The 19,377-nt window shown below is 36.6% G+C and overlaps 1 protein-coding gene across 1 annotated transcript; it reads right to left on the reverse strand.

Annotated features, from left to right (window-relative positions):
- Nucleotides 1–13,853: 13,853 nt before the first annotated feature.
- LOC133651838 (frizzled-2-like) lies at nucleotides 13,854–16,743 on the reverse strand. Its single transcript, XM_062050009.1, has one exon. The coding sequence runs from the start codon at nucleotides 16,155–16,157 to the stop codon at nucleotides 14,532–14,534; it is 1,626 nt and encodes a 541-aa protein (XP_061905993.1). The 5' UTR covers nucleotides 16,158–16,743; the 3' UTR covers nucleotides 13,854–14,531.
- Between the last annotated feature and the right edge of the window lie 2,634 nt (nucleotides 16,744–19,377).

Consider the following 19,377-nt stretch of genomic DNA (forward strand, 5'->3'; position numbering starts at 1 on the left):
GTATTGCATTTTTGTAAAGCACGTCTTAGTTGTCGTTACCATATATAGGAGGTGTCGAGTGACATGTAAAATAGCTCATGCTTAAATGTTTAGCATGTCTATGGCAAATCCAATTGAAATTAGCATTAAGCTAGCGCATTTTGAAAAATTGAGCCTTGTTGTACTTTTCAGCGCCTTCTTCTTGCTTTGTTGGCATGGAAAATTGTAACATTACCTAGAGGCAGTCTGGCTGAGTCCGCTCTGAGTGCTTGTTTCCCGGCCAAGTGTTTGAGCTTCGGCCGAGTTCGGAACCGGATGTGTGACCACATTTCAACAATAGTATCGAAATATGGCACCATTTGATTTTACGTGAATCAGTACCCGGTAGTACCAAAGGACTTCGGTCAGTACCTATAAAAGTACCAAATTCATTCTATAAAAGACCAAGACAATTGGGGGCCCATTTTTGCTGCAGCCTTCTTCCGCCTTTGTGACCGTCGTGGTGCTTCTATGCAACCATCATCCGACCCACTCCGTCGTTGAGGTCTTTTAATACATACTGCATTGTCTCGGTCAAGTATATAAATACATGTCCCCGAATACTACAGCAGGGGGTGTCAAATCTATTTTCATGGCGAGCCACACCACATTAGGGACGTAATAATTATGGTACAAAAATAAACCGCATTAAATTTCTCGACGGTTAGTATTACCGTTTAATATTGCACTTGTCATACAACAGTGATTTATTAACACACTTTGAAAAACCGCTCATTTTCTGCCGAATAAGCTAATATCACAACATATATTTAAGATTAGACTCCCAATACAAACACCCGTGTTTGCCTTCAATATTAAACACTCTAAAGCAGGGGTGTCAAACTCAAGTAGAGTGGGCCAAAATTTAAAACTGAACAAAGCCGCGGGCCAAGGTTGAACAAATTAACCTTTTAATAGGAACCCAAACAAGTTTTGCATTGAATATTGAACAAGCAAGGCTTATATAACTTTATAGTGACATGCAAAATCGAGTTACTAATAATAATAATAATAATAATTAAAAAATATCAATGGCATATCAAATAAAATTTAAATAAAAATTGAATGCCTCTTTTCTATTTGCAGCCGTCTGAGGTAAATATCCAAATAAACTTTTTCCACAGGCTAATAATACATTTGAAAATAAAACAACAATAATGAATGAATCAAACATTCAAGCCTTGAAGTAGCAAGAGAAAGTGCATTATTAAAACGTTAATTATTGCTCAGTGTGCTACACTGATTTGCTTTAACTCCGAATATGGAACAAGCAACGCTTATATAACTTAATAGTGCAAAATCTACTTTCAAAAAACAAACGAAAAAACATCAATGGTATATTAAAAACAATTGAAATAAAAAATTGAATGCCTCTTTTCTATTTGCAGCCTTCTGAGGTAAATATCAACATTAACTTGCTGGGTGGGGGCGGGGTTTGGTGGTAGCGGGGGTGTATATCGTAGCGTCCCGGAAGTGTTAGTGCTGCAAGGGGTTCTGGGTATTTGTGCTGTTGTGTTTATGTTGTGTTACGGCGTGGATGTTCTCCCGAAATGTGTTTGTCATTCTTGTTTGGTGTGGGTTCACAGCGTGGCGCATATTTGTAACAGTGTTAAAGTTCTTCATACGTCCACCCTCAGTGTGACCTGTATGGTTGTTGATCAAGTATGCCTTGCGTTCACTTGTGTGTAAAAGCCGCATATAGTATGTGACTGGGCCGGCACGCTGTTTGTATGGAGGAAAAGCGGACGTGACGACAGGTTGTAGAGGACGTTGAAGGCACGCCCCCAATAATGTTGTCCGGGTGGAAATCGGGACAAATTCGGGAGAACGGTTGCCCCGGGAGATTTTCGGGAGGGGCACTGAAATTCGGGAGTCTCCCGGGAAAATCGGGAGGGTTGGCAAGTATGAGTATTAGCGGTGAATGCGGTGTTACATCGCCGCTGTATAATACCGGTGGGCCAGCACTAATGTTAATTTGATATTGCCTCAAGGGCCAAATGAAATTACACGGCGGGCCAAATTTGGCCCGCGGGCCAGAGTTTGACACCCATGCTCTAAAAACTTTGCAAATTAAAACAGAAGAATATAAATATCTTTAACCTCTTAAGGCCCATGCTGTTTGTTTACATGCTATTTTTTTATTTCTCTTTGCTATTTGGGGCTTATTGGACCCTAATTAGAATAAAAACTAAAAATCATCTTTTGATATGATGTACTTAGTCCATAAGTACACAAACGTGTACTTCATGTTTGGTGACATGCTAAATTAGATTTGTACTCTCTTTTCCCCCCCCCAAATTCCATTGTATGTTATACTCTTCTGACACCACCAGATGGTAGTATAAGTGTCCACATAAGTGGCCATAAGACCCCAATTCAGTAGTGTACACAATTTTGGAAATAAGAGCTAAAAGGTGCTGTCCACGCATGTGGCCACTAAGGCCTTTAGAGGTTAAAGACTCAAATATTAATAGAACAATATTTACTGTGTTTAAGGAAAGTATATTGCATGCGGATGCTTATTTATTTTAAATAAAACTTGGTTAAAAGATGTCAATGTGTGTATAAGTACTATTAAGTACATCCAACAATACCGTAACAATAATGATCATTTTGCTCACAATAACCATAATATGACATTTTATTATCATTATATAAAATGATGTGTTCCTCGGACCTTGAGTTTGGCACAAATACCTCCCTGTTTAACTTTTTGGTGGGTATTTTTTTGTAGATGGCAAAGAGAAAAAGTGTGATGATAACCATAGAACAGGAAGTACAACTTCACTGCGATAAAACACAGGATAAACTACAAAATTAGACCTTGGCCAGGCACTATCTCGCAATAGTAAAAAAAAACAGTCCTGAATCCAGACTGTGATCTAGAACAAACCCAAAATGTGATCACTTGTTCCTAATTGTCATTTCATTTCTGACATGTCCTGAAAGTTGAATGAAAGAAACAAAGTAGAGCCTCGTTAGTCATCTATGGTCTTTGTCTCTGCGGGTGGAGGCGGGTGCGGAAAGAATACAAACACACACAAGTTCAAACTGGTAACGTAAACAAAAATTAAGGTAGTAGAAATTATCCCGATTTGCCCTAAAATGCAACGACTCGTTCCATATCTCATTTCTGACATTTCCTGAAAGTTTAATAATTAATATGCCCATAACTTTTTGAGTTATTTTGCTAACTACCAATTAAACTAACTCACAGACAAACTAGTAACACTTTAACATTCTCCTGGTGGTATTTTGCAGATGCTAACATCATTAGCATGTCGAGAATAACGACTAGCAAGCCAACACATGGCACAATTACTCAGAAATGTAAGTACTTTTACTCGATTTTAGCTTTATCGTACAGTGGTCAACACATTTTTATGAACTTCTACTAGTCGTAAAACCTTTAAGAAGTTAAAACAGTACTAAAAACATTGTTTATATAGTTAATAATTATCCCAGAGGCCTTGGACCGCAATTTTCTGGAAATATATATCCCTGTTTAACTTTTTCTTTGTGATGCCAACACAAGTGACGGTGAAAAATAACTATCGAACAGTTGGTCAACACATTTTTATAGACTTCTACTAGTCGTACAACCTTTAAGAAGTTTAAAATAGTACTTAAACATTGTTTATAAGGTTAAAAATTATCCAAGAGGCCTTGGACCACCATTTTCTGGAAATATATATCCCTATTTAACTTTGTCTTTGTATTTTTTTGTGATGCCAACACAAGTGATGGCGAAAAATAACCATCGAACAGGAAATTTAACTTGTACTGTGTTACATAGGAAATGACTTAGTGCCGCAATATTTGTAAACATTAACAACATAAACTGATTTTACAATGCAGATGCTAACATAAATAGCATGTAGCTCTAACGATCATGGCTAACTACTACTAACAAGGCTAACTACTCAGAAATGTAAGTACTTTTACTTGATTTTAGTTTTATTGTACAGTGGTCAACACATTTTTATAGACTTCTACTAGTCGTACAACCTTTAAGAAGTTTAAAATAGTACTTAAAACATGGTTTATATAGTTAATGACTATCCCAGAGGCCTTGGACCACAATTTTCTGGAAATATACCTGTATATCCTTGTTTGACTTTTTCTTTGTATTTTTTTTTGATGCCAACACGAAAAATAACCATCGAACAGGAAACCTGTACTGTGTTACATAGGAAAGGACCTGGTGCCGCAATATTTGTACAAATTAATAACATACAAACTGATTTTACAATGCAAATGCTAACATAAATAGCATGTAGCTCTGACCATCATGGCTAACTACTACTAACAAGGCTAACTACTCAGAACTTTAAGTACTTTTACTTGATTTTAGTTTTATTGCACAGTGGTCAACACATTTTTATAGACCTCCACTGGTTGTACAACCATTAAGAAGTTTAAAATAGTACTTAAAACATTGTTTATATAGTTAATGACTATCCCAGAGGCCTTGGACCACAATTTTCTGGAAATATATATCCCTATTTGACTTTTTCTTTGTATTTTTTTGTGATGCCAACACAAGTGATGGCGAAAAATAACCATCGAACAGGAAATTTAACTTGTACTGTGTTACATAGGAAATGACTTAGTGCCGCAATATTTGTAAACATTAACAACATAAACTGATTTTACAATGCAGATGCTAACATAAATAGCATGTAGCTCTAATGATCATGGCTAACTACTACTAACAAGGCTAACTACTCAGAAATGTAAGTACTTTTACTAGATTTTAGTTTTATTGTACAGTGGTCAACACATTTTTATAAACTTCTACCAGTCGTACAACCTCTAAGATGTTTAAAACAGTACTTAAAACATTGTTTATATAGTTAATAATGATCTCAGAGGCCTTGGACCACAATTTTCTGGGAATATATATCCCTGTTTAACTTTTTCTTTGTATTTTTTTTTGATGCCAACACGAAAAATAACCATCGAACAGGAAACCTGTACTGTGTTACATAGGAAAGGACCTGGTGCCGCAATATTTGTAAAAAATTAATAACATACAAACTGATTTTACAATGCAGATGCTAACATAAATAGCATGTAGCTCTAACGATCATGGCTAACTACTACTAACAAGGCTAACTACTCAGAAATGTAAGTACTTTTTCTTGATTTAAGTTTTATTGTACAGTGGTCAACACATTTTTATGGACTTCTACTAGTCGTAAAACCTTTACGAAGTTTAAAATAGTACTTAAAACATTGTTTATATAGTTAATAATCATCCCAGATGCATTGGAACACAATTTTCTGGAAATACATATCCTTGTTTGACTTTTTCTTTGTATTTTTTTTTTATGCCAACACGAAAAATAACCATCGAACAGGAAACCTGTACTGTGTTACATAGGAAAGGACCTGGTGCCGCAATATTTGTACAAATTAATAACATACAAACTGATTTTACAATGCAAATGCTAACATAAATAGCATGTAGCTCTAACCATCATGGCTAACTACTACTAACAAGGCTAACTACTCAGAACTTTAAGTACTTTTACTTGATTTTAGTTTTATTGCACAGTGGTCAACACATTTTTATGGACCTCTACTGGTCGTACAACCATTAAGAAGTTTAAAATAGTACTTAAAACATTGTTTATATAGTTAATGACTACCCCAGAGGCCTTGGACCACAATTTTCTGGAAATATATATCCCTATTTAACTTTTTCTTTGTATTTTTTTGTGATGCCAACACAAGTGATGGCGAAAAATAACCATCGAACAGGAAATTTAACTTGTACTGTGTTACATAGGAAATGACTTAGTGCCGCAATATTTGTAAACATTAATAACATAAACTGATTTTACAATGCAGATGCTAACATAAATAGCATGTAGCTCTAATGATCATGGCTAACTACTACTAACAAGGCTAACTACTCAGAAATGTAAGTACTTTTACTTGATTTTAGTTTTATTGTACAGTGGTCAACACATTTTTATAGACTTCTACTAGTCGTACAACCTTTAAGAAGTTTAAAATAGTACTTAAAACATTGTTTATAAGGTTACAAATTTTCCAAGAGGCCTTGGACCACAATTTTCTGGAAATATATATCCCTGTTTGACTTTTTCTTCTTATTTTTTTGTGATGCCAATACGAAAAATAACCATCGAACAGGAAATTGAACCTGTACTGTGTTACATAGGAAAGGAGTTAATGCCGCAATATTTGTAAAAAATTAATAACATACAAACTGATTTTACAATGCAGATGCTAACATAAATAGCGTGTAGCTCAAACAATCAAGGCTAACTACTTTGAAATGTGAGTACTTTTACTAGATTATGGTTTTATTTTACAATGGTTAACTTGTTTGTTGGCAAATAAAGGTTTGAAGATGGCGACAGTTTGACGCGGGGAAAAGAGAAATTTGCTTTTGGAAGTCAAAACCAGCATAAAAACAGAATGGACCACAGTATTAAAATTCCTGGTTAAAAAAACAAGACGGCCGCCTTTTGGTACTAGTTGACTGGATTTAATGATAAGAACACACATGGAAGAACATACGGTAGATGAACCATGCAGTTTCATGTTATATCTCACAATTGCACATAAAATAGTGCACTTAATGTAAAATAACAATCCAGAAAGATGGCCGACGTTGATAAGCGGCCATTATAATGTGAACAGAAGAAATCCCCCGAAGTGTCACATTTTTCATACATGGCGATAACTGTGTTGTGTCAAGCGTTCATACGCAACAATTGTGTTCCCAAATAATGGCATAGTTTTGGACAGGGGCGATCATTTAGAGCAGGGGTGTCCACACTGGAAAATGTTTCATTTTTAAAACCATTAGGTGTCCCGTTAATTTTGGTGTACGTTAAAAGGTCCCGGGGATCAATAAAGTCTTCAAATTAAGTCAATATTTGTTTACTTTCAACGCTTAAATATCTATAGATCAACTTCAAACATATCCAAAAATTATTTTTTTTTAACGTCCCAAGGAAAACCGTTTTTTATGGCAAAATTTTCCCTAAAACAAATTTCAAAATGGAATATTTGAAGTGAAATAAGTGGAGCATTGAATAGGTACAAAATTATATAACATTATTGTTTTATTTAACAAACAGTTGTTGTTTTTTTTTAATCGGACTAAAAGCGTTAAAAATAAGTCAATTTCAATATTTTTACTTTTAATGCTTGAATCTCTAGATCAGTGATTCTCAAACCGTGCTCCGTCTAGTGGTACGCCAAAGAATCCCTTGCTTAAAGTACAGTGTTTTATTTTCCCATATTCAAACACAGTGTTACTGTTCAAACTGTGTGTAATAATAGCCAAATAGTAAAAAACTTGGAGAGCCGGGTGTTGTTTGAGGTAGTGGAAAAAAGTTGGAAAACCACTGCTAATGATTACTTTCCGATCTATCCGTGTTTTTTAAATTACGTTATATATTTTTTTCATTTTTAAAACTATTAGATCTCCCGTTAATTTTGGTGTACGTTAAAAGGTCCCGGGGACCAAAAAGGGTCTCAATCAACAAAGTCTTCAAATTAAGTCAATATTTGTTTACTTTCAACGCTTAAATATCTATAGATCAACTTCAAACATATCCAAAAAGTTTTTGTTTTTTTAACGTCCCAAGGAAAACCCTGTTTTTTATGGCAAAATTTTCCCTAAAAACTATTTCAAAATGGAATATTTGAAGTGAAATAAGTGGAGCCTTGAATAGGTCAATAATTATGTAACAGTGTTTTTTTAATTGGACTAAAAGCGTTAAAAATAAGTCTATTTCAATATTTTTACTTTCAATGCTTGAATCTCTAGATCAGTGATTCTCAAACCGTGCTCCGTCTAGTGGTACGCCAAAGAATCACTTGCTTAAAGTACAGTGTTTTATTTTCCCATATTCAAACACAGTGTTACTGTTCAAACTGTGTGTAATAATAGCCAAATAGTAAAAAACTTGGAGAGCCGGGTGTTGTTTGAGGTAGTGGAAAAAAGTTGGAAAACCACTGCTAATGATTACTTTCCGATCTATCCGTGTTTTTTAAATTACGTTATATCTTTTTTTCATTTTTAAAACTATTAGATCTCCCGTTAATTTTGGTGTACGTTAAAAGGTCCTGGGGACCAAAAAGGGTCTCAATCAACAAAGTCTTCAAATTAAGTCAATATTTGTTTACTTTCAACGCCTAAATATCTATAGATCAACTTCAAACATATCCAAAAAGTTTTTGTTTTTTTAACGTCCCAAGGAAAACCGTTTTTTATGGCAAAATTTTCCCTAAAACAAATTTCAAAATGGAATATTTGAAGTGAAATAAGTGGAGCCTTGAATAGGTCAATAATTATATAACATTGTTTTTTTAATTGGACTAAAAGCGTTAAAAATAAGTCTATTTCAATATATTTACTTTTAATGCTTGAATCTCTAGATCAGTGATTCTCAAACCGTGCTCCGTCTAGTGGTACGCCAAAGAATCACTTGCTTAAAGTACAGTGTTTTATTTTCCCTTATTCAAACACAGTGTTACTGTTCAAACTGTGTGTAATGGCCAAATAGTAAAAAAAAATATATATATATATTGTGCCTTGTTTTTAATGAATACTTAGGCCTACTACGCTACTATATTTTAATGTTGGTCATTATGGGGGTACTTTTGAGGTAGTGGAATAAAGTTTGAGAACCACTGCTAATGATTACTTTCAGATCTACCCGTGTTTTTTACATTACGTTATATATATTTTTCATTTTTAAAACTATTAGGTCTCCCGTTAATTTTGATGAACGTTAAAAGGTCCCGGGGACCCAAAAGGGTCTCAAGTCAATAAAGTCTTCAAAATAAGTCAATATTTGTTTACTTTCAACGCTTAAATATCTATAGATCAACTTCAAACATATCCAAAAAGTTTTTGTTTTTTTAACGTCCCAAGGAAAACCCTGTTTTTTATGGCAAAATTTTCCCTAAAACAAATTTCAAAATGGAATATTTGAAGTGAAATAAGTGGAGCCTTGAATAGGTAAATAATTATATAACATTGTTTTTTTAATTGGACTAAAAGCGTTAAAAATAAGTCTATTTCAATATATTTACTTTTAATGCTTGAATCTCTAGATCAGTGATTCTCAAACCGTGCTCCGTCTAGGGGTACGCCAAAGAATCACTTGCTTAAAGTACAGTGTTTTATTTTCCCTTATTCAAACACAGTGTTACTGTTCAAACTGTGTGTAATGGCCAAATAGTAAAAAATAAAATAAAAAAAATATTGTGCCTTGTTTTTAATGAATACTTAGGCCTACTATGCTACTATATTTTAATGTTGGTCATTATGGGGGTACTTTTGAGGTAGTGGAATAAAGTTTGAGAACCACTGCTAATGATTACTTTCAGATCTACCCGTGTTTTTTACATTACGTTATATATATTTTTCATTTTTAAAACTATTAGGTCTCCCGTTAATTTTGATGAACGTTAAAAGGTCCCGGGGACCCAAAAGGGTCTCAAGTCAATAAAGTCTTCAAAATAAGTCAATATTTGTTTACTTTCAATGCTTAAATATCTATAGATCAACTTCAAACATATCCAAAAAGTTTGTTTTTTTTACGGCCAAAGGAAAACCCTGTTTTTTATGGCAAAATTTTCCCTAAAACAAATTTCAAAGTGGAATATTTGAGGTGAAGTAAGTGGAGCCTTGAATAGGTAAATAATTATATAACTGTATTTTCCCGTTTTCAAACACAGTGTTACTGTTCAAACTGTGTGTAATAGCTAGATAGTGAAAAAAATCATGTGCCTTGTTTTTAATGAATACTTAGGCCTACTACGCTACTATATTTTAATGTTGGTCATTGTGGTAGAACTTGGAGAGCCGGGTGTTTTCTGAGGTAGTGGAATAAAGTTTGAGAACCACTGCTAAAAAAAACTTTCAGATTTATCCGTGTTTTTAAATTACCGTATTTTTCGGAGTATAAGTTGCTCCGGGGTATAAGTCGCACCGGCCGAAAATGCATAATAAAGAAGGAAAAAAACATATATAAGTCGCACTGGAGTATAAGTCGCATTTTTGGGGGAAATGTATTTGATAAAAGCCAACACCAAGAATAGACATTTGAAAGGCAATTTAAAATAAATAAAGAATAGTGAACAACAGGCTGAATAAGTGTACGTTATATGAGGCATAAATAACCAACTGAGAACGTGCCTGGTATGTTAACGTAACATATTATGGTAAGAGTCATTCAAATAACTATAACATATAGAACATGCTATACGTTTACCAAACAATCTGTCACTCCTAATCGCTAAATCCCATGAAATCTTATACGTCTAGTCTCTTACGTGAATGAGCTAAATAATATTATTTGATATTTTACGCTAATGTGTTAATAATTTCACACAAAAGTCGCTCCTGAGTATAAGTCACACCCCCGGCCAAACTATGAAAAAAAAACTGCGACTTATAGTCCGAAAAATACGGTACGTTATATATATTTTTCATTTTTAAAACTATTAGGTCTACCGTTAATTTTGGTGAACGTTAAAAGGTCCCGGGGACCCAAAAGGGTCTCAATAAATAAAGTCTTCAAATTAAGTCATATGTTAATATTTGTTTACTTTCAACACTTAAATATCTATAGATCAACTTCAAACATATCCAAAAATGTTTTTGTTTTTTAACGTCCAAAGGAAAACCCTGTTTTTTATGGCAAAATTTTCCCCAAAACAAATTTCAAAATGGAATATTTGAAGTGAAGTAGGTGGAGCCTTGAATAGGTCAATAATTACATAACTGTATTGTGTTTTTTTTGACAAAGACATTTTTTATTTTATTATTTTTTTAAATCGGACTAAAAGCGTTAAAAATAAGTCTATTTCAATATTTTTACTTTTAATGCTTGAATCTCTAGATCAGTGATTCTCAAACCGTGCTCCGTCTAGTGGTACGCCAAAAAATCACTTGCTTAAAGTACAGTGTTTTATTTTCCCATATTCAAACACAGTGTTACTGTTCAAACTGTGTGTAATATAGTAAAAAAAAATAATCCTGTGCCTTGTTTTCAATGAATACTTAGGCCTACTACGCTACTATATTTTAATGTCGGTCATTATGGGGGTACTTGGAGAGCCGGGTGTTTTTTGAGGTAGGGACCCAAAAGGGACTCAGTCAATAAAGTCTTCAAAATAAGTCATATGTTAATATTTGTTTACTTTCAACGCTTAAATAACTATAGATCAACTTCAAACATATCCATAAAGTTTTGTTTTTTTTAACGTCCCAAGGAAAACCCTGTTTTTTATGGCAAAATATTCCCTAAAACAAATTTCGAAATGGAATATATGAAGTGAAGTAAGTGGAGCCTTGAATGGGTAAATAATTATATAACATTATTGTTTTTTTTTAACAAAGACTGTTTTTTATTAAATCGGACTAAACACGTTAAAAACAAGTCTAATTCAATATATAAAATTTGTACTTTTAATGCTTGAATCTCTAGATCAGTGATTCTCAAACCGTGCTCCGTCTAGTGGTACGCCAAAGAATCCCTTGCTTAAAGTACAGTGTTTTATATTTCTATATTCAAACACAGTGTTACTGTTCAAACTGTGTAATAGCCAAATAGTAAAAAAAAAAAAAAAAAAAATCATGTGCTTTGTTTTTAATGAATACTTAGACCTACTACGCTACCATATTTTAATGTTGGTCATTATGGGAGTACTTGGACAGCCGGGTGTTTTTTGAGGTAGTGGAAAAAAGTTGGAGAACCACTGCTAATGATTACTTTCAGATCTATCCGTATTTTTTAAATGACGTTATATATATTTTTCGTTTTTAAAACCATTAGGTCTCCCGTTAATTTTGATAAACGTTAACAGGTTCCGGGGACCCAAAGGGGTCTCAGTCAAGAAAGTCTTCAAAATAAGTCACATGTTAATATTCGTTTACTTTCAACACTTAAATATCTATTAATCAACTTCAAACATATCCATAAAATATATATATTTTTTAACGTCCCAAGGAAAACCCTGTTTTTTATGGCAAAATTTTCCCTAAAACAAATTTCAAAATGGAATATTTGAAGTGAAATAAGTGGAGCCTTAAATAGGTCAATAATTATATAACATTGCTTTTGATTCATTAGGTTTTAACTAGGGCTGCAACAACTAATCGATTAAATCGATTCAAATCGATTATAAAAATAGTTGCCGATTAATTTAGTCATCGATTCGTTGGATCTATGCTATGCGCATGCGCAGAGGCTTTTTAAATTTTTTTTTTAATAAACCTTTATTTATAAACTGCAACATTTACAAACAGCTAAGAAACAATTATCAAAATAAGTATGGTGCCAGTATGCTGGTTTTTTTCAATAAAATACTGGATAGGATAGAAATGTAGTTTGTCTCTTGTATCCGATTATTAATCGATTAATCAAAGTAATAATTGACAGATTAATCGATTATCAAATTAATCGTTAGTTGCAGCCCTAGTTTTAACAAAGACAGTTTTTAAGAAAATCGGACTAAACGCGTTAAAAACAAGTCTATTTCAATGTACAACATTTTTACTTTTAATGCTTGAATCTCTAGATCAGTGATTCTCAAACCGTGCTCCGTCTAGTGGTACGCCAAAGAATGACTCGCTTAAAGTACAGTGTTTTATATTTCTATATTCAAACAGTGTTACTGTGTGTAATAGCCAAATAGTAAAAAAATATTTAAAAAAATCCCATGCCTTGTTTTTAATGAATACTTAGGCCTATTACGCTACTGTATTTGAATGTTGGTCATTATGGTGGTACTTGGTGTTTTCTGAGGTAGTATTTGGTGGAAAAAAGTTTGAGAACCACTGCTAAAAATTGCTTTCAGATCTATCCGTATTTTTTAAATTACTTTTTTTGTTTAAATGCCAGGTTTAAAGTAAAAAAACTGCATTATTAGTGGCAATATTGCAAAAAAATGGTGTTACATTACACCTGTGTGCTCTTTTAACCGTTTATATTTTTTGTAATAGTATTTTAAAAATGTGCCGCCGCTTAAAAAAAATTAGCTTCCGGGCCGCACTTTGGACACCCCTGCTGTAGTGGACGTGTCGCGTTCAATGCCCGTCTGACCTGGCGGCGCTGAAAGAAACTTCCTGACTTCTTCGCTTTGGAAATACTAAACGGTGCATGTCGTGGTGTTCGGGGTGGGGGGAGGATAAACAAAAAAGAAGATGCGAAGTAAAATGAATACATGTATGACATCGGGTGAGTACGCATGAAAACCCATATTTACACGCAACGGTTGGTTAGTGAAGTACACACGACTATTTAGTACAGGGGTGTCCAAACTTTTTCCACTGAGGGCCGCACACTGAAAAATCTAAACACGCGGGGGCCATTTTGATATTTTCTCCATTTTCAAAACCAATACAATATACACCTTTTTTTTTTTTTTTAACCTTTGGGGCTCACTCAAGTTAGGTCCTAGGGACCCAGAAGGGTTTCAGTCTTAAAAAAGGTTAAAAATAAGTCACCCAATTTTGGGGGGCAAAAATACAAAATATACAATATTTTTCCCAAAAAGATTTTCAAAGTGGAATATTTGATGTGAAGTAATATGATCCCTAAATAGGTAAATAATGCATAGCAAATTTGATTTTAATTCATTATTTTTTTTTTTTTTAGCAAAGACAGGTGTTTTTTAATTCCACAAAAATTTTTGGGGATCCAAAAGTGCCCCACTTATAAAATGGTCATGCTTTTTTTTTTACATTCAACACTTAAATCTCTATATCAGCTTCAGATAATATATAGTGTAATTAGTTTAGTATATTTATAATAATCAATATAATTAGTATAATTAATATTAGTATATAATTTGTATGTATTTTTTAAAATAATTTTCATATTTTTCGTGTTTTCTTTGTTTGTTGTATTTGTGTCCTTTTTGTCCTTAAATCAGTCAATAATTCATAGCAACATTGATTTTGACTCATTATTATTTATTTTTTTTAAAGTATTTGAAAAAATTGTTTTTAGAGTCAACAATGCAACTTTTTTTCTCGTTGCATTTCACCTATTTGCTCTTTTATTCCACGTTTTAATGTTTTAAACATTTTTTTTTTAAAGTATTTTTAGAATGATGTGCCGCGGGCCGGTAAAACATGAGCTGCGGGCCGCAAATGGCCCCCGGGCCACACTTTGGACACCCCTGATTTAGTAGCTTCATTATAAAGTGACTACAAGTCATTTTGCTGACAGACTGCTTGTAAAAAAAAAAAAAAATCTACTTGGGTTTTGTCGCAGTGCAAATGTGAAGCAGGTATTTTTTAAATACAAATATATAGATTTGTTGTTTTTTTTACAAATATTATTTACAGTCTATTTACATGTGAAATGCTAAAAGGAGGAAGGAGGAGGAGGAGGTGGTGAGCATTTTCAGCGCACGGCCATGTTGTTTTTGTTCAGTCGGGACCGACCCGCTTAATCCAGCTCAAACCCAAACGTGACGGCGAAAAACATCCACGGGGGAAGCGCGTCCTACACGGTGGTCTCGCCGTGTTTGCCGTTTGTTAGTCTGGTGTAGAACTTGTGCCAGGAGTGCAGCGTCTTGCCGGACCAGATCCAGAAGCCGGACGTGATGCCCACGATGAGCGTCATGAGGTACTTGATCATGTAGACGGTGAAGTCCGGGGTCATGCGGGGCCCCGCCTGCGCCGGGCACGGCACCGCCAGGCTCCGGCAGCTGTGGCCCACCCAGCTGCGCTCCCAGTGCGGGCGGAAGGCCTGCTCGTAGAAGAAGCAGGCGATGACGATGGTGGCGGGCACGGTGTAGAGCACGCTGAAGACGCCGATGCGCACCATGAGGCGCTCCAGCTTCTCCGTCTTGGTGCCGTCGTGCTTCATGATGGTGCGGATCCGGAAGAGCGACACGAAGCCCGCCAGGAGGAAGGAGGTGCCGATGAAGAGGTAGATGAAGAGCGGCGCCAGCACGAAGCCTCGCAGGGGGTCCAGGTTGCTGAGGCTGACGAAGCAGACGCCGCTCAAGACGTCGCCCTCGATCTGCCCGATGGCGAGGACGCTGATGGTCTTGACGGCCGGCACCGCCCACGCCGCCAGGTGGAAGTACTGCGAGTTGGCCTCGATGGCCTCGTGGCCCCACTTCATGCCCGCCGCCAGGAACCAGGTGAGGGACAGGATGACCCACCAGATGGAGCTGGCCATGCTGAAGAAGTAGAGCATCATGAAGAGGATGGTGCAGCCTTCCTTCTTGGTGCCCTGCACGATGGTCTTGTAGCCGTCCGGGTTGAAGGCCTCGTTGCAGACCACTTTGTCCCCCAGGAAGAAGCCGGCGATGTAGGCCACCGACACCATGGTGTAGCAGCCCGACAAGAAGATGATGGGCCTCTCCGGGTAGCGGAAGCGCTGCATGTCCACCAGGTAGGTGGTGACGGTGAACAAGGTGGAGGCGCAGCAGAGCACGGACCAGACCAGGATCCAAATGCGGGAGAAGTGGATCTCCTTGTCGGTGAAGAACATGTAGCCGCCGCCCCTGGCGGGCTCGCAGGGAGCCGCGCAGTCCTTCTCGTCCAGGAACACGTAGTTCAAATAGGGCGGCACCTTGAGGACGTTGGGGCACCGGAACGAGCGGTCGTGGCCGGAGACCACGGACACGTCCTGCGTCCCCGGCACGGGTAAGGGCGGCACGGTGGCGGCCGACGACTTGTTCTGCCCCACGCACATCTGACTGCCCCCGTGCACCGGGAAGTTCTCGCAGCGGAGACGGTCCGGCCACTGGAAGCCGAACTTGTTCATGAGGGCCTCGCAGCCCTGCTTGGCCTGCTCGCAGATGGACCTGCAGGGGGGGATGGCCTTCTCCATGACGGTGCAGACGGGGGCGTACATGGAGCACAGGAAGAACTTCAACTCGGGGGAGCATTGCACCTTGACCAGGGGGTAGAACTGGTGCACCTCCAGCCCGGCGTCCTCCTGGTTGTAGTGGCCCACCAAGTTGGGCATGATGGTCTGGTTGTAGGCGATGTCCGTGCAGAGGGGGATGGAGATGGGTTGACATAGACCATGTTCTGGGATGACTATGCCGTTGTCCCCTTGGTACTGGGCTGAAAGCAGCACAGGCAGCAGGAGAAGAACCGAGCAGGAAAACATCTCGTCAACTTTACACACCTCAGTCCGGGGAATTCACGTACAAGCGCGCCTCATTAAGTAAAGCCTTTTAGGGATTAAAACACATGAAAAGCCGCAAAAGTCCAGTGGTTGACACCCCGAGCGTCGTCCTCTTTGTGTCCGCTCCTCGCTTCGAACTTTTTTTCCTCTCCAAAACTCTTATTCGTCTTCACTCCCGTCAACGAGAAGCGACGTATCCGGTCAGCACCTTCACAATAAAACCCTAACCGCGCCGCGAGTGCTAATACACTACAATTCCTTTTTTTTTTTAAAACATAATGCACAGTTGTTGTCGTAACCCTACAAAATAAACGTGGGGTTTATACTCACCCAAGGAAAGGCGAGTAGATTGCAACACGGACCTCGCTACATGTTCCACTTTTATTTTGAAGATGCTTTCGGAAAAAAGGTGTTTTTTTTCCCCCTCCGTCTTGATGCAACAGCTGGCCTAACCAGAAGTACGAGTTTATCCAAGGGTGGATGAGGAGGAGGAGGTCCCCACCTAGTGTTCATGTGATTCATGCTCCACATCGTCATGATGCCTGTCAGCCAAGAGATAAACACAGATTAGCATTGAAATATTGCATTTATTCACTCTCACGTCATGGCAAGAACAAGTCCTAATAATCTAGTCAAGTACATGTAATGCATTCCAAATGTGCTCAGTAAAAGTTCTACAAATTTTAGATTTTTTTTTATTAAACAGTAATTCAGTGACAAAAGCAATTTTACTGTAACATTTTGGCGATTGAGCTGCCAGTTTTTTATTGTATTATTATTATTTTTTTTGCCGTAAGTGACTTTTAATTTATTTATTTAATTTAATTTTTTAATTTTTTTTACATTGCACTGTAAAATAAGTCACGAGCTTTTACGATATATATATATATATATATATATATATATATATATATATATATATATATATATATATATATATATATATATATATATATATATAAGGCAATGTAATGTATTCCAAATGTGCTCAGTAAAAGTTCTACAAATTTTAGAATTTTTTTTTATTAAACAGTAATTCAGTGACAAAAGCAATTTTACTGTAACATTTTGGCGATTAAACTGCCAGTTTTTATTTTATTTTATTTATTTTTTTGCCGTAAATGTGGCTTTTTATTTATTTATTTTTTTAAATTTTATTTTATTTGTATTTTTTTTACATTGCACTATAAAATAAGTCAGGAGCTTTTACGATATATATATATATATATATATATATATATATATATATATATATATATATATATATATATATATATATATATATATATATATATATATATATAAAAGGCAGCTCAGTTGGCAGAATTTTACTGAAAAAATAAAAGTGGCATTGTCTTTCCATAATGCACTGTAAAAACAACGACCACATATTTTACAGCAAAAAAATAAATAAATATTACTGGCAACTCAGTCGCCAGAATTTTATTGTAAAAATAACAGTGGTACTGATTCTCAATTTACTGTAATTAGGTTGAAAAAAATATACGGCAAATGGCTGATCCGTTTTTTTTTTTTTTTCGTAATATCTACACTTTTTTTTTTTTCAAAAGTCAGATTTTATAATAAAAAAATGGCAGCTCAGTCGGCAAAAATTTCATCTTAAAATAACAATGATATTGATTTTCAATTTACGCTAATTAATTTTAAAAACCACCATAATCTTAACAGTGATTTTTTTAACGCTAGTGAATATGATTATATTTATTATAAATAATGTAAATAATGCAATTAGTGATTCCCAGAGCCCAAAAAAGTCTGCGGGCTATAGAGCGTTTTCTATTCAGGCTCCAATACTATGGAATGCCCTCCCGGTAACAGTTAGAGATGCTACCTCAGTAGAAGCATTTAAGTCCCATCTTAAAACTCATTTGTATACTCTAGCCTTTAAATACACCCCCCTTTTTAGACCAGTTGATCTGCAGTTTATTTTCTTTCTCCTCTGCCCCCCTCTCCCTCGTGGAGGGGGAGACACACAGGTCCGGTGGCCATGGATGAAGTGCTGGCTGTCCAGAGTCGGGACCCGGGGTGGACCGCTCGCCTGTGCATCGGTTGGGGACATCTCTGCGCTGCTGACCCGTCTCCACTCGGGATTGTCTCCTACTGGCCCCACTATGGACTGGACTCTCACTATTATGTTAGATCTACTATGGACTGGACTTTCACAATATTATGTCAGACCCACTCGACAGCCATTGCTTTCGGTCTCCCCTAGGGGGGGGGGGGGGGGGGGGGGGGGGGGGGGGGGGGGGGGGCGGGGGGGTTACCCACATATGCGGTCCTCTCCAAGGTTTCTCATAGTCATTCACATCGACGTCCCACTGGAGTGAGTTTTCCTCGCCCTTATGTGGGCTCTGTACCAAAGATGTTGTGGCTTGTGCAGCCCTTTGAGACACTTGTGATTTAGGGCTATATAAATAAACATTGATTGATTGATTGATCGATCAATGTATATACTCTGATGATTGACTTGTGTGATGACTGTATTATGCTGATAGTATATATTTATACCATGAATTGATTAACGTGGACCCGACTTAACCAAGTTGAAAACGTATTCGGGTGTTACCATTTAGTGGTCAATTGTACGGAATATGCACTGTACTGTGCAATTTACTAATAAAAGTCTCATCAATCAATCAGTGATTGTTAGTTTAATTGCCTCTGACAACAAAAAAGGACAAAACATTAGTAAAGTAATTATTACATAAATTAACTGTTAAAGGCCTACTGAAGCCACTACTACCGACCACGCAGTCTGATAGTTTATATATCAATGATGAAATCTTAACATTATAACACAAGCAATACGGCCGGGTAACTTATAAAGTGACATTTAAATTTGCCGCTAAACTTCCGGTTCGAAACGCCTCTGAGGATGACGTATGCGTGTGACGTAGCCCGGCGAACACGGGTATGCCTTCCACATTGAAGCCGATACGAAAAAGCTCTGTTTTCATTTCATAATTCCACAGTATTCTGGGACATCTGTGTTTGTGAATCTGTTTCAATCATGTTCATTGCATTATGGAGAAGGAAGCCGAGCAAGCAAAGAAGAAAGTTGTCGGTGCGAAATGGACGTATTTTCGAACGTAGTCAGCCACAACAGTACACAGCCGGCGCTTCTTTGTTTACATTCCCGAAAGATGCAGTCAAGATGGAAGAACTCGGATAACAGAGACTC

This window comes from Entelurus aequoreus, linkage group LG06, assembly GCF_033978785.1.
Source record: "Entelurus aequoreus isolate RoL-2023_Sb linkage group LG06, RoL_Eaeq_v1.1, whole genome shotgun sequence".
NCBI lineage: Eukaryota > Metazoa > Chordata > Actinopteri > Syngnathiformes > Syngnathidae > Entelurus > Entelurus aequoreus.

Excerpts from the sequence above, each read along its gene's own strand:
- LOC133651838 (XM_062050009.1), bottom strand. The coding sequence starts at position 16,157 with ATGTTTTCCTGCTCGGTTCTTCTCCTGCTGCCTGTGCTGCTTTCAGCC.